General features: G+C 43.3%; 3 protein-coding genes and 1 pseudogene across 3 annotated transcripts; 2 read left to right on the top strand and 2 right to left on the bottom strand.

The window, feature by feature from the left end:
• Positions 1-1,069: 1,069 nt before the first annotated feature.
• Positions 1,070-1,441, bottom strand: LOC141826010 (protein GLUTAMINE DUMPER 3-like). Its single transcript, XM_074713271.1, has one exon. The coding sequence runs from the start codon at positions 1,439-1,441 to the stop codon at positions 1,070-1,072; it is 372 nt and encodes a 123-aa protein (XP_074569372.1).
• Positions 1,442-4,742: 3,301 nt separating this feature from the next.
• Positions 4,743-9,224, top strand: LOC141842394 (protein SMAX1-like; annotated as a pseudogene).
• Positions 9,225-11,200: 1,976 nt separating this feature from the next.
• Positions 11,201-14,323, bottom strand: LOC141838784 (F-box protein SKIP1-like). The gene is made up of 2 exons (XM_074726365.1): positions 13,929-14,323; positions 11,201-11,920 (listed from the first exon to the last, which is right to left on the bottom strand). Exons 1-2 carry the CDS (start codon positions 14,297-14,299, stop codon positions 11,347-11,349), a joined length of 945 nt encoding a protein of 314 aa, XP_074582466.1. The 5' UTR covers positions 14,300-14,323; the 3' UTR covers positions 11,201-11,346.
• A 1,045-nt stretch (positions 14,324-15,368) lies between these two features.
• Positions 15,369-16,092, top strand: LOC141813841 (early nodulin-like protein 15). The gene is made up of 2 exons (XM_074701835.1): positions 15,369-15,582; positions 15,678-16,092. The coding sequence occupies exons 1-2, from the start codon at positions 15,411-15,413 to the stop codon at positions 16,037-16,039; spliced, it is 534 nt and encodes a 177-aa protein (XP_074557936.1). The 5' UTR covers positions 15,369-15,410; the 3' UTR covers positions 16,040-16,092.
• The last annotated feature ends 20 nt before the right edge of the window (positions 16,093-16,112 follow it).

The following is a 16,112-nucleotide window of genomic DNA, read 5'->3' as shown; positions in this document are numbered from 1 at the left end:
GGAACCGTTGGCGAACGAGTGGGTACATTTCAGCAGACGGCACCAGAAGGTTATTTTGGGCATAAAATGCCGCAGTTTTGATTGGCTTAATTAATTTAATTGGGAAGTTTAGAGGAGCACGAAAGGTGAGGAAATAACTTTGAAAGCTTCAGTGGTGCAACAAGTTTTCCACGCATGAGGTAAGCCATTTGTTTAATCGATGTGATGAGGATTGTCGTTACAAATGAAGGTAATTAAGGGTGGTTTTAGGCCAATCTTAATCGGTTAGATCGACGGCCGATCGCCTTAAACCTTGTCAGGAACAGTACACGTGTCATTTTATGACGTGCAGGTTTCGTATAGGTTAAATGGTGTGTGAGGTTGAGAACACTTCCTTGTTGACACCTCCGTGTACCCGATGCACATATGGTGGGAGGCGTGGGGACGGCGCGATCGCTGGAAGCGAAACGAATGGATGACGTGGAAAATAGGTAACCGGCTGATGTGGGGCGGCGGCGTCACATCCGACGACAGGTGTGCGGGCGGGCACAAGCAGATCGATAAGCACGTGTATGGCGGCCGGTTGTGGGCGTGATCGCACGTGCGGCCAAGTAACTTTTGCAAAACAGCGAAAGGGGCAAGCCACGTGTCATCTTAGGGATTTTTTACATTCTTTGAAAGTAGAAAATAATAATCGTTATAATTTTTGTCAACGGCGAATTTCTGTGATCTTCAATTTGGAACCGATCCAGTGGATGTGGCGCGAAACGAACGGGGTCTCCCGGGACACGTGTACCTCCTTCTCGTCTTCTTCTTCTTCCTTCGATAGCATCACTGATCGTCTCGTCTCGCCGCGTCCTCACGCCACGCGTCCAGCGCTCTTCAATTTCATTAATTAATGATTCCGAAAGTATGTAATTTCGGATTTTAAAGTCGAGAAATTATACACGATTTTGCTCAAAAGGATGCATTTTCCATTCAGAAGGATTGAAAAGTACGAATAATAAGAAACATTGAAAAGCAGAATTCAAAGCTACTTAAACTTGTAATTCTCTCCGGCCGCCTTCCAGGTCGGTTTGTTGGGCCCTAGCTAGCACTCGCCGCAGCCTCCGTCGTGGCCAAGGGCCGCCGCAGGCATGGGGACGGCGATGAAGCTGGGCGCGAGGTCGCCGGCCATGATGACGAGGAGGCGGCCGTCCTCCAGGGCGGCGGGGGAGGCGCCGCCGTCGTCGCTGGGCTTCCCTTCCTCGTGCTGCTCGCCAGTCTCGGCGGGGTCGAGGAAGGGGGAGAGGCCCCAGTAGGAGCAGGCCAGGACGAGGAGAGCGAAGACGATGAGGCCGAGCATCGCCGCCAGGCCACCGAAGAGGTAGGGCACCGGCGACTTCCACGGCGAGTGGTCTCCGCCGCCGGGAGGCGTGCTCGGCGCTTCCCCCGAGAGGGAGTGGAAACCTGCGCCGGTCATAGCTGTTCACTACGAGGAGAAAAGAGCGAGTTGAATTGAGCAAGTGTGGATTGTGGAAGTTCATGTGATATTTACAGTGGCATGATAAAAAAAGTATATTAAAATTATATCTTTTCTAAATCATCCAAATGTATATTTGCAAAGCAATAATCGATCCTGGTAGGCAAATAAAGAAATAATAATTTCTTCTCGTCATCCAAAAGAGTACATATATAACCCTTCATTTATTTGCAAATTAAGATATTTGTTGTGCCATTTTTTCTAATTGTGCAACTAGAGTTATGCACTAAACTATATCTACATCTATATCTATATCCATATCGATATTTGGAGTGGAATGCAGCACGAGACGACGTGAAGAAGACAATGAAACAGATGATTCCAATTCAGTTTTGATCCTCAATTTGGGAGGGGCATGAATTGACCCTCAACCGTGTGTCAAATAAGGTGCCATCTCTACACTTCATCTTTCCCATTTCTAGCTACAGTCTATGGGAACTTGCAAATGAGCTAGTGAGGCATCTGCCTTGTATATATTTATGCATCTTGAAGGAGGTACGTGTCAAGTTTTTGATAGCTGAGTGTTTAGAATGAGTAGGTTGTTTAGTCATTGGAAGACTAGTTAATGATCATTAACACTGATCTTGCTAAGGCATTTTGTCCTTAAACCACCAGTCCTAAAACTTTGCTGGATAGGCTATTTTCTTATATATATATATCCAGAGCTATGTTCTTACTTTATTTCAGAATACTAATATATTTTTTGTCAAGTTCATGTCACAAATTAAGAATAGTTAGAAACAAGAAGGTCAATCTCTATGGCATTCTGACAAGAAGAGGATAATTGATCAATTAATCAATAATGTTTCGGGCTAGTGCTTGTCTATTTTTGTTTTTTTTTCCTTCTTAAGAATAAAGAAAATCTTAATTAGTACTCTTTAATCATGAGTGAGTTGGCTAATTACCATAGCTAATGGTGGATAAGTCCATCTGAATAAATAAAATACTGATGGCCACGCACTGTGTATAATCTTAAAAGCTATCAATAGTCAGTGTTAAATAAAATCTACTGGCCACACACTATATAGATTCAGAAAAGATATATACAATTCAAAGATTGTTTCATTGAACATATATATTGACATGTCTATAGACGTCTGACTCTCTCTAGGATCATAAAGACGCCCTTAATGCATGCTTTATATTATATATGGTCCCTGACTTGACCCCTGCTGCAATACCTGCATATATATATAAGTATACCCTGTATCCTTGCCCTTGGCCTTTAATTCGTTCTTTCTTCTTTATGCGTGCACAGGTACGAAAAGTCGACGACTCTGCTGCATGCATGCAACGTGGAGCGACGAGTAAGGAGAAGAGAGATGTACGTGGACACGCGGGAGGCCTGCTTGTAATCATGAGAGGTGCGTGCAGCATGCAAGAACCGAGAACGTCGGTACGGCCAGTGTATTCAAGAGCAGTCACTGCGTCTACGTGCATGGTGCATGGCCGTAGGGCATCTTGCTGGTGCGGCTGTACGCTCGCAAGCTTTTGTGCGATTATCCCGCGCAGTTAAAGCTTCCTGCAGCAGCTATCCATTAAGTTAGTGCTGTTTATGACCTGACGCACTGAAATTAAGAGAGGGAGAAGAAGAGCCTGCCACGCATGCATCTTCTTCTCAAATTTGAATGAGCTCTAGCTAGTTCCTTCTTAAGATACAGAAAATATCATCGATCAGATTGATTTAGTTATTCCAATCAAACAATAGGAAGCTTAAAAGAAACTGAAAACAAGGGACGTACGTCCTACAAATTTGACTGTTAATTCAGCTCTCTCTATATACGATCATTAATTGACACCCGGATCCAAATCAGATTGGCAATAAATATAAATAAATAAATGCTATAAAACAAGCAAATTAATTAAAAGGGGTCCTTTTGACGACACACCTGCTTGCTTTTGCAGTATGCATGCTTTCAATCCAGTTACTGAAAATTTAAGAAAAAGGGGGAGAACAGAGCTTTTTGGACCTGACAGCAACCGCAGAAAGGTGGCCTGCAATTGCTTGCTTTAAGTTAACTCCCATAAAGTAGTATGAATATATATATATATATATATATACACACACACTATACCATGTTGCATGCTTGCATGCATGCATTAGGGTTAGGGCACACTCAATGCTCGAAGATAATGATGCACCTTTTGATCTCGTGGCATGCATTTTCATCAACTAGGAAGGTAGCTTTATGGATATACCGAGCTAGCTAGCAATCCATCACTTGTAATATAATAGTTTAGCTTGCAAGTAGGGACGTGTTCATGTCGTGTACGTCCTCTGTGGAATTACAAAGCCGAGGGAAAAGGAAGTGCATGGTCCATCATGTCAGTTTTCTTTTACGTCCAAAAGCTGCGTATGCATATTGAAATCTCCAAAAGAAGATCCACTTTCATGGTGCTTTGCTTTCTTATTCGAAAAGGGAAGAAAAAAGGAAGGGCCAAAGTGGAAGGAAGCACTTCTTTTAGAGTGAAAGTAAATTTTGATTCTTGTCATCATCTGATAATTTTAGCAGATATTATTATTATTATTATTATTATTTAATTATTAGTCATCGAACTGTGCACGTTCATTTAATTTAATTCGAGAAAATGAATGCCTTCATTTAATTTATAATTTAGGGTTTATGCGTATAAATTCAGGATACATGTGGTGCGGGTTTAGCTAATTAATTAAATATATTTTGGGAATTGGATTGGCGGGCGTAAAGTTGGAATTCAATGCGACAGCAGACGCCGTGAAGTTTTTTTTTAAATATTAATTTATTTGTTTTGCAGTGAATTATTCTCCCCGAATATTTTATTTTATTTTATTTCATTTCATTTATTTATAGCTCACTTATTTTGGTAGATGGAGCACTGCATTTATGGGTACGAAAAGTGCACGTCCAAAAGTTTCATTTATTACTTTTTTTTTAAATTACCTTTTTCTGTTATTTATTTATTTTAAGAAATACGATCTAATAATACCTATATTTTTTTTATTTGAAAAATTAGGATATTTATTTTAAAAGGGGGAAAAAAATGATGGCTAGCTGATAATAAAGAATTCGAAAGCGCTTTTTGGCGTTGCACGTAACTCCACTGCGAGCTTTATCTGCCAAACCACTCACTTGATGAACACGTAAAAGCTACGGCGGAAGGAGCGGAGAAAGAGAAAGAGAAAGGGAAAGCAGAGAGCAGAAGAGAGCAGCGCGTGCGCGGGCGTCGTCATGTTGTAGGAACTGAGAGGAAGGAGGAATAATAATGGCGGTGATGATTTCCTTGCGCTTGGCCTGCCGGCCCTCAAAAGAAGTGGAGAAAATTATTATTATTCCGCAACAGTCATTGAATGCTGCAACTCAACTGCTGGATTGATTGTTCACGGGACAAAATTAGGTGGAAACGAGTAACAATTGCCGAGATCGAGTTCGCTAAGCGATGGCGATCGATGATAAATTTCAGCAGTGGTCGAAGAGGATGGCGAGAAAAAGAGGAATGGGGGAGGAAGAAACCATACCCGTCCAATCCGCAGCTCCTGCGAATAAATAAACAAACCCAAAAGAAGACAAGAACTCAAGACGAAAGGAACAAAATCAGATGGAAAGGAAGCAATTCATCAGGAGGAAAAGGAGGAGAGAGAGAGGTGGGCGCTACTTTATCGAGCAGAGGAGGTGAAGCCTGAGGAGAAAAAGGGAGTTTTTTTTGTTTTGTCCTGCGAGAAGCCAACTCTAATCTCCGTCTCAAAAGCCTAGCTTTCTCTCTCCCTTGATCCCTTCGCAGAGCAGAAGATTCTGTTCGCCTCCCTCCTCCTCCTCGCTCCACAGCCTCTCGAGAGGAAAGATAAAAATTGGAACTTTGCCTTTTCCCTTGTTGCTTTCTTTAATCTCTCTCCGTTCCTCTGTTCCTGCGAGGTGGTGCTTTGTTTGTTTTTTTAATTCTTTTGTATCAGTTGCTGTGGTACGGTGGTGGCTTGTTTTGGTGAGAGGAATTGCTTTTTCTGATGAAAGTTCTTCACCAGGTGGATTTCTTTTTGATCAATTAAGATCAATCCGGCCAGGAGAAGAGGAAAAGTGGTGCTTTTGAGTCGATAAAAGGGAGATTTTTTGGGCGGAGAAGAAGTGTTTGTGATGCTTGATCCGTTAGAAAGGAGGAGCAAAGCAAGATGAGGACGGTGTTGAGTACGATCCAGCAGACGCTGACGCCGGAGGCCGCGAGCGTCCTGACGCGATCCATCTCGGAGGCGGCTAGGCGGAGCCACGGGCAGACGACGCCACTCCACGTCGCCGCCACCCTCCTGGCCACGCCCTCCGGGCTGCTCCGCCAGGCGTGCGTCCGCTCCCACCCGCAGTCTTCCCACCCGCTGCAGTGCCGCGCCCTCGAACTCTGTTTCTCTGTCGCCCTGGACCGCCTTCCAGGCGGGGGAGCAGGCGTCGAGCCGCCCATATCCAACGCGCTCATGGCGGCGCTCAAGCGCGCGCAGGCGAACCAGCGCCGCGGGTGTCCCGAGCAACAGCAGCAGCCGCTCCTCGCCGTCAAGGTCGAGCTGGAGCAGCTCCTCATATCGATACTCGACGATCCCTCCGTCAGTCGGGTCATGCGAGAGGCCAGCTTCTCCTCTGTCGCCGTCAAGATCGCTATCGAGCAATCTCTCCCATCATCCGCCTCTACCACGACCACTGCTTCCGCCCGATCCATCGCTTCCTTTGCCACTGGCACTTCTCCTCCAGCTGCCTCTCGTATCATAAGCGGCCTAAGTCTAACCAACCGAGCTCCCCCTGCCACAGCCTCTACATAAACCCTCGCCTGTACCAGCACCACGACAGCGGCGGCTGCAGCGGCAACGGCGAACAGGTCCGCACGGAGGAAGTAAAGCGGGTGCTCGATGTCCTCTCCCGACTCAAGAATCGAAATCCAATCCTCGTCGGAGACTCCAACGCCGACGTCGTGATGAGAGAAGTGTTGCAGGGGATTCGCTCCGGAGACGCGCCGCCGCACCTGCTCAACGCCCAAGTCCTTCCCTTTCCAAAGGAAATCGCCACGGCCTCCTCACACAATCTTTCTCAAATCATTAGAGAGCTCAGCAGCTCGTTCGATTCCATGATCAGCGGCCACAATGGAATGATCATCCATCTGGGAGACCTCAAATGGCTAGTGGAGAGCCATGGCGTCTCCGATGCCAGCCAGTCATTGACCGAGGAGATCGGAAAGCTCTTGAAAACGTTCCAGAAAGGTGATCAAGTGTGGTTGATCGGGACTGCGTCGTGTGAAACCTACCTCCGGTGCCAAATCCACCACCCAACCATGGAGAACGATTGGGATCTCCAGCCGGTGCCGATAGCGCCAAGTTCTTCCATCACCAATACGTTCCCAAGGTGAGATTTTTTCCCCCCTCAGCTCAATTTCTGTACGCGCGCATGGGAAAGCCATTAATTTTCATGTTTGCTATATCTGGAAATTCATTGATGAAGAAGGACTATTCTTCTAGGAAAACAATTTAACCTGAAAGTTTCATCTTGTTTAATGGAGGAACTTCTTTTAATGTTTCAATTTCAATGAAGGCAAAGAAAAACAGAGCAGCACTGGAATTCAAAGTTTCTCCCGTTGATGAGTTCACTTGTAACTGAATGAGCTGAAATCCTTTTAAACTCTTTAGAATCCATGAACAAAAACTTTTTTTTTCTTCTTTCAGAAGTGATAGATCTTTTTGATGAAGATTACGTTTCTTTCCCTTCTATGTATAGGATTGGAGGCGACGGCATCCTTAGCAACAGTCTGAAGAGATTATCACCCATGAACTGCACAGGCACTGTCGCCTCGAAACAACCATCCGAGATCGCAAACCCTTCGCAAAACACAGCCCTCTGTCCTATATGTTCAGCAAGCTATCAGCATGAATTAACTACTCTTGGCTGTACGGAGTTCAACAAGCCCTCAACAAAAGCAGAGGCATGCCAAGCAATGCCTCAGTGGTTGCAGATTGCAATGCTTGACAATGGAAGCAACACTAATCCATCATCATCTTCCCTTCTCAAGGTGTGATTAGGTTTAACTGATGTCGTATTTTGCTCATGCATTGTCGCGTAAGATCATCTTACTTCTTTAAGATTAACATTGTGGGTGTTGCACTTGTGTAGCCTGAGGAAGAGCGACAACTGAAAGAGAGCACCGAGGAGCTATTGAAGAGATGGAGTGCGACTTGCTCCAGCCTACATCCTACTGCTCAGAGCACGACTAAGCTCGAGTTATCACTATCTCAGAGCACGACTGCACATCCTTCTTCCCCTCCCTGTGCTCCTGTGAGGACTGATCTTGTCCTGGGTAATTCGAAGCTCTGCAATTCATCCATGGCCGACACCCATAACGATTGCCGAAAGGATTTCAATGAGCGTATGCAAGATACTATCTTTCATGAGCAGAGACCTAAAGTTTCTAGCATTTCTGATATCGATTCATTCAAGAGGTTATTCAAGGGGCTTGCAGACAAAGTAAGTTGCCAGCAAGAAGCAGCATTGGCTGTGGCTACTGCTGTATTGCAATGCAAATCCGGCAATGGAAGACGCCGGAAAACTGGAACTAAAGGTGATATTTGGCTTCTTCTTATCGGGCCCGACAAAGTCGGAAAGCGGAAGATGGCAAGCGCTCTATCAGAACTGATATTTGGGATCGGACCAACATTCGTCAGTCATTCTTCTTGCACGGAAGGTGATCATGAACAGTCTACTTTTCGTTACCGGGGAAGAACACCTATAGACCGAATCGTAGAAGCAGTTTGCCAGAACCCGTTCTCGGTGATTGTGTTAGAGGACATTGATCGAGCCGACATGATATTTCAAGGTAAAATTAGGCAGGGGATAGAGAGGGGCAGGTTACTCGATTCACATGGCCGGGAAATCAGCTTAGGCAGTGTCATCTTCGTCCTGACCACAGATTGGGTTTCAGAAGATCTCAAGAGCTCGTATGATTCCCTCCTTCAGCATGAGGAGAAGGTATTGGATTCAGCTTACTATGGGGTGGGATTGGAGCTCTCGATCGGGGACAAGCTTGCGAAGCGTCGTCCTGATTGGCTTCGCGAGGATGATCAATGCTGCGCTAAGCAGCGAAAGGAATCTCTGGTCAGCAGCAACCTTTCACTCGATTTGAATTTACCCATGGGAATAGATGCTGAGGGCGGGGAGGGATCCCGGAATTCCAGTGACCTCACCACCGAGCATGAATGTGATAAGGGCAGGTTCTCATCCCCATCAATCTCAGAATTGCCCAGTTTAGTCGACGAGACGATAACATTCAAACCAGTAGACTTCGGCTTGCTAAGAAGAAATGTCCTGCAGTCCACTTCGGCGAAGTTTGCTGCCGTAATGGGCAAAGGGCGTGCGCTAAGAATCGACGACGACGCTCTCGATCGGATCGTCGCTGGCTTATGGCTTGAGGGAGCAGATTTCGAGGACTGGGCTGACAGGGTTTTGGTCCCTAGCTTGAAGCAACTGAGAAATAACAACTCGAAAACGGATGCCGGGGTCGTAGTCATCCGGCTATCCACTATCAAAGGAGACCGATCAGCCCGAAGGCCTGAAAACAGCACCGGGAACTGGCTGCCGGCGACGATCACCATCGCATTCGATGGCGCCGACGACAATTAGTGAAGAGTAGAAACCTGCATGATGTACATATCAGAAGATCAACACAGTCATATGATTGATCATGCTCAAGAACACTTATGAAAGGTTATTTTTCTTTTTTGTTGATATCTGCCATGAATTCGTCAATCTTTTCTCACTCCTGCTGCCAGGCCACCATGTGGCCGCTTAAATGCGGCGCGCTGGCATTGTCTGCACTTCTTGTATGTATGTTCTACGCCATTGATGGCGCCTGCAGTTGCTTCAGCTTAAAGTTTGGATCAAAACTTCAAGTGCTGCCACTTCTGTCTCCGTGACCAAGCTCATCGCGGGGCAGGGACGTACCGAGAAAGGTGAACTACTGGTGGTCAGGCGTCATCCAAGGCTTTTGAGCAGCAACCAAGCTCTGCTCTCAATTAATGTACGTGGGACGAGACCATTCAAGACGAGACATGGGGGTATATCGAGCAACAGGGAAGGCAACGCATGTGCTTCAATTAATTGTCTTTTCGCCTCCTTTCTGGATGATTATTAAGTACTAGGGCATTCATTTTTTTGTTTTTGTTATTAAATTGTTATTTAAAACTTGGACGAAGATTTTGCAATGAATGAAGCCTTTGGTGTTTGGGCTGTCGAATGGCTCTTTAGATCCAAATGAGCCCATTTATTGCTTAGGCGTCTTCTTCTTCTAGTTTAATATTAATATTAAAAACTAAAAATTAATTAGTCTTCGTCAATCTCTTCGGATCACGTGTCGCTGGCATGACCGTCCCTTGCTCTCAAGTATCACCACCGACGCCGCCAGACTCCGGCGATCCGCCTCGCTGCCATGGGTGCGGAGTCGAAGGAAGCCGCTGAGATGATGCCCTCTATCCTCTCCGACACCGCGGCGAAAGCATTCGTCGCTGGCCACAGGGGCCTCGTCGGATCCGTCATCCACCGCAAGCTCGTGGCGCTCGGCTTCACAAGCCTCCTTCTATGCACCCACGCCGAGCTCGACCTCACGCTCTTCCCTGTATTCTCATTCTCTGCTAACTTCACTGCATCTTCGTGATGCTGGCCATTTTCCACCAAATTTCTTGCTCTCGCCAAATTCTTCCGGTTTTCCCAATATCTCCGTTGGACTGCGCTCTCTGGGGTTTATCATCGCCAGCTTCCGCTTCATCTCTGCTCCTTTTCTTTTTCTTCTTCTTCCGCTCGTCCTCCTCGTCTCTCTCCTCTATCAACGACTTCTCGAGCTCAGAGCGCCGGCGAGCGGCGCATATCTCGCGGTGGAAGAGAACGAGCTCGTCGAACGCGGCGGCGGCGCGGTGCACGAAAGCGGCGACCACCCGGCGGGCAGCGTTCTCGTTGGCGGCGAAGCGGGTGAACACGGCTGCCGCTTTCGAGAGGGAGATGGGCCTTGAGGAGACCACAGATCCAGAGTGAGGATCGTAGGAGGAAGAAAGAGCGGACATTTGGATTAGGGCTTTGGAATTCGTTAAATAAAGATTCCCCTGTGCGGCACATCGCTAATAACGCGATATGCGCCCGTTATCTATTTCATTATACCTCCTATATTTTAACTATTTTCTTAAACGTCCCTGTAGTTTCCCTCTGTTGCATATCTATAAATATTTTATCTCCTACATTGTCATTTCACCCCTTTCTATTATTAAAAATAAATCAATAATTATAAAAAATAGATAATAATAAATTATAATTTTTTTAATATCACTTATAAAAATATGAGGAGTTTAAAGATAATAAAAATCTAAAGGTATTTTTAAAGTAGTTAAAATATGAGCACCCCATTCTTAATTTACTTTTATAATAAAAAAACACTTACAATGATCAATAATTATTTTTATCGGCTGGCATAAAAAATATTCATTAAATAAACATATGAAATAATTTACTAATCAACATGATCAAGGAGCAACATTATCTACGGAGGAGGATATTATCTCGATTTTATCGAGATTCAAACCCTTATCTTCTTCTGTAATTTTACTTCGCCTTAACCAATTTAATTATATTCCAGGAGCAACATTGATTTTATATCGCCTTCATTGAGATTGGATCAATTGAAGAAATCTACGGAATACCAAGAAAACATTTAATCCTCTTGACAGAAAGCTTAGACATTAACTAGTTAATAAAAGTTTCCAAGAATACAACAAACACAAGTCCCGTCAGAGAACAAGTTTTTGTACAAGTTACAAAAGAGCCTGAATACAAATATAACGAGAGAATGATGCGAGCAAAACAAGATTATATTTGGAAAACATTTGTCTGAAACCTTTCATCATACAACCTCCAATGGCCATATCTTTCAGTATGGAACAGGGATCTTGGAATGTAGAAGTTTGGTTTGATTAGAGTCTTAAGATTCTTCAAATTGGCAGCCGCTTGCTCTATTCCTCTACCTGTCAAATTGGCACATCCGAAGATATCTAAGTATTCCAGGTTTTGGCATCCCTCTGAAACTGAAATGAGGCCGGTAGCCGATAGTTTAGAAAAACGGAGTTCAACATGTGTCAACTTTGGCATGAACTTTGCGATGGTTGTAGCCTCTCTATCTCCATCTTGAGGACAGGCTCTTAAGTAGTCATCGGGAACTATACCAGAATGCTGTGAAGGGTCAAGCCAGTTCAACAAGTTCCTTCGGAAAACTTTAAGGTTATGGCAGTTCTGCCCAATCACCTCCAGCGACTTGAATGAAATTTCATAGCAATTGCTTATGTCCAATTCGATAAGCATGGGGCAGAAAGTTGCAATCTTGAGCATTGACTTATCAGTTACACTCTGGCTACTCTTTATTGACAGGATCTGCAAATTCAGTGATCTGAAAATATATTTGAGCAAGACAGGTAATAGCAGCCTCTGGCTTAAAATGAAAACTAATGTTTAAGTTAACCAACTATTGTTCAGTTTTCATTTGTAATCAATAGGAAGATAGATTAGCCAATTGCAATTGGATTGACAGAAGATAATTGAGATTCAGCAAATAAAATGATTGTTAACCTTCTTCAAGCACGTCTGTTCTTTCTTACTGAATTTTGAAAGTATTAGCTCTGGAAACCTCTATTTTTGTTTGTTCATCTTATAGACTTCACACCTCATGGAAAAACAACAAATGTACCCTCCCACAATGAGGTTCAAGAAACACATGCAAGTTCTAAATATGGCTAAATATGTGCAAAAATACATAATGTCCAGAAGAAAACAAATTAAATAAATAAAAATTGAAAAGAGAAGGAGAATTTGCTAAAGCAGCATACTTGGAAACTGAAATTCCATCTTCCAAAAGATGCCCACATGATATTTAATAAATGATTTAATAAGGTAATTAAATTTAAAAACTTAAATCATATTGGCTAAAAAAGGGACAGTGGATTGAGTTGAAATATGTCCAAAGTTGGAACATGTCTCTAGGTAACTTTGATGAAAAGTTACCAGTTAACTTCATAAATGAAAGGATCCTCTCTCTAAACTTAATTGCTATACAAAACATAGAAAAAAAATTACAAAAACAACTTCCATCATCAAGAAAAATATCTAGAGAGAAAAATTACCTTCCTTGATTGCTTTCATTTAAAAAATAATAATGGGTCAAGGTATTACCAGAATTCTGTAAATAAATTTAAAAAAAGAGTACTTAAACCAGAATTCTGACACCACATAAAATCATACTGAAAATATTAAGTGTTTCAGACTTGTATTTTATTGATTTTGAAGCTATTGATTATATAAAAGGAAACCAAACAAAACTCTCCTACGAAAGGAGCCACAAAAAGCCACGGCTTCTTAAATTTGTATGAACATAAATCAACCTCTGGACATTCCATCTTTTGTTGGTGAAAAATAATTTTGTGGCCATCATTCTTGAAAGGAGTCAGTGGCAATAGCACAGATAATAGAGATAAACTCACTAGCCAAGTGAAAAACATTGAAAGTGAAAAAGCATAGAAATTGTAGATATGGCTAAATATGTGTGAAAATATGCAGTCTCCGAAATAAAACTGAACAGAAAATGAGGCAACATGCTTGGAAAAATTTTCTGAGTACAAAATTTATTATGCCCGAAATGATATTTAATAAATGATTTAATAAGATAATTAAATTTAAAACATGCTTGTTAACTTTATTGGAAGATTGCCATTACAGTGATACAACGGAAGGATCCTCTCTCTATCCCTACTTGACGTACACAAAAAATTATAGGAACAAAACATCATCAAGCCAACGATGAAAAGAGACAACTATCTTCCTTGACTGCTTTCATTCTTAGATACCAAAAATAAGAATTGATCAAGGCACGTTTGCTTCCATATTATACCAAAATTCAGGAAGTTCTGAGATTCATGAGTATGATTTAATTTTCTTATGCTTATTGGCTTTGCCTACATATTATTTTACAGAGGATTTCCAATTCCCACCCACTTTTTTAACTGTATGACTTATGCCAATATTTGATCAACTGTCTTTCACTTGCATGCTCAAAATAAGTACAAACATAATTAAACAAAATACCAATAGACATGGAATTGCATTCCTAGCTGAAAGTCATTGAAACTCCAATCCTTCCATAGACTTGGAATTTGATTTCACTGTGACTTTGATCCAATGAAGCATCATTGTGACAAAATATGCTTTGACATTAATACGCAAAAGTAACAATCATTTTACAGGAAAATAAATAAATGAAATCCTTTTATGAAAACCAGCTAGTTAGTTTAGATGCAAGAATCCCCAAATTCTGTTTTTTGCTTAAAATAATTCAAATCTAACAGCAAAAGCTTATTAATTTGGAAAAATAAAAAATAAAAGAGGAGGATAAAGTACTAACTCACCTTTCCGCAGCGAAGCAGAGCGCCTCGTCGGAGCAGTGGCGCACTCGAATCTCCTGCATCGATCCGTCCGCCCACTCGGCAGCGGAGTGAAGCATGGCGTCGACGCGCCGTTGGAACGCCGGCGTCCACCACTCAGCGGATTCAACGCGTCCGGATCCGGCGAATTCGAAGGCAGGCTCAAGGTCGAGAGAGGAGAAGAGGGACGGATCGCGCGCAGCGACGAGCCAAGATCGGCAGACGAGCATCGCCCCCTTCCAGCGATCCTCCAAGGAAAGCCTGCGGAACACGTTTGTGAGGCACACTGACGTCAGCTCCGACCAGTCACGGCTCGCCTCCTTCGCCCCTCCTCCGCCGTCGGTGCCCTCTGCCATGGGGCCAGCCTGGCTGCCTCCTTGGGCGGACCACACCGCACCGCCACACAAATGGATGATTATAGAAAATGTAAAATATTATAAAAAAAAAATCCAATTTTGTCAAATTTAACACATTTTTTAAATCAACATATTTTTTTAATTTTTTAAATCAAGAAATTGGTTACAATTGAATTAGAGATATTGTTCGACGTCGATGAAATTTAAATTTTTTATCATTTTTATAAATTATTTCATCATTAAAACTCAGCTATATCTCATTGTATCATTTAATCTCTCTTCAAAAAGATAATGGGTATATTATCACGTAAACTAAATGTACCTTTGAATAATAAATTTTTATATTTACAACCCAAAAGGGTAAGGGTTTGAATTTTGGTAAAGTCAGCGATAATATCTTTTTGCATCATGATCAACTGTAATTTCAGTCGACCCACATCCATGATAGATATGCAGTTCTATGTGTCATGTTAGTTTCATGTGGAACTTTTTCATGTTATATATCATTGCTCTTTTAATATTTGATTATTTTTTAAAGAAAAAAGTTAATAATAATTTTTTGTTAAATAATTAAGTTGGTTACAGTGTTTAATTTTACTACTAAAATATCATTTATTTTTACCTAAGATCCAACCGTTGAGGTGATACTCTATTTCTATTTAAATTACTAAAAAGTTGATGGAGTTCAATTTCAACAAATTCAAGTTTTCTTTCAGAAAAAACAAATTCATGTTTTTAATATTTAATATCCAACCCAAAAGAATAGATTTTTAATATTTGATTGCTTTTTAAAATGAAAAAGTTAAATCAATTCAATTTTCAATTTTCATTTTTCAAAATATTAAATTTAGGAACTTGTACGTTTTCTTTCTTTCAGAAAATCCAAACGATGTATACGTTGCGAAGATCATTCTGCTTCTCGGACCGTTGCTGCCGTGGCACGCCCAAACAGAAATCCCACACCTGGCTCCCCTTCCTCATTCCAACGGCTACTTTCCTCTTCCCCCCTCGCTATAAATTTCCGGCGCCGGCGCCGTCGCCGCCCTCAACTCAACCTGCAGCTTCCACGTCTCTCACACGCACTCTGCAGATTGCGAACTTTAATTCCTCCATGGCTTCTTCTCTTATCTTGTCCATCGCTCTCCTCCTAGCCATCACCAGCTCAGAAGCCAAAGAGTTCTTGGTGGGCGGCGCCGACAATGCCTGGCAGATCCCTCCTAACACCACCGACTCCCTCAATCAGTGGGCTGAGAGAAACCGCTTCCAAGTCGGTGACTCCCTCGGTAATCCAATCTCTTTCCTCCAATTCCAGCTCGAAAGATAATTGGCAAGGAAAATGAAGTCGAGAAATCTAACACAGTTTAACATTTTGATGCAGTATGGAAGTACGATCCGGCGAAGGACTCGGTGCTGGAGGTGACGCGGAAGGCGTACTTGAGCTGCGACAGGTCGCGGCCGTTAGAGGAGCACAAGGAAGGCGCGTCCACGGTGGAGCTGCGCCGGTCGGGGGCGTACTACTTCATCAGCGGCGCGGCAGGGGCCTGTGAGGAAGGGCAGAGGCTCATCGTGGTGGTCATGTCGGAGCGCCACTCGCTCCGCTCGCGGCTGGCATCGCCGGCGCCGACGCCCTCCGAGTACGAGGGCCCGGCCGTAGCGCCCACCAGCGGTGCCGGGAAACGAGGGGGAGCGATCGCCGTCGCCGCCATGGTGGCGTTGGGCGGTTTTGTTTTTATGCTGTAATCGCACCGCAGTAGTCGTTGTGGTGGTGATCAACTATTGATTTTATAAAATTAAAAATATTTTGGGTAAAATT

Source organism: Curcuma longa, chromosome 1 (genome assembly GCF_044706935.1).
Source record: "Curcuma longa cultivar G26 ecotype Majalengka, Jawa Barat chromosome 1, ITB_CL_G26_1.1, whole genome shotgun sequence".
Lineage (NCBI taxonomy): Eukaryota > Viridiplantae > Streptophyta > Magnoliopsida > Zingiberales > Zingiberaceae > Curcuma > Curcuma longa.
This window is presented reverse-complemented; position numbering and strand designations above follow the sequence as displayed.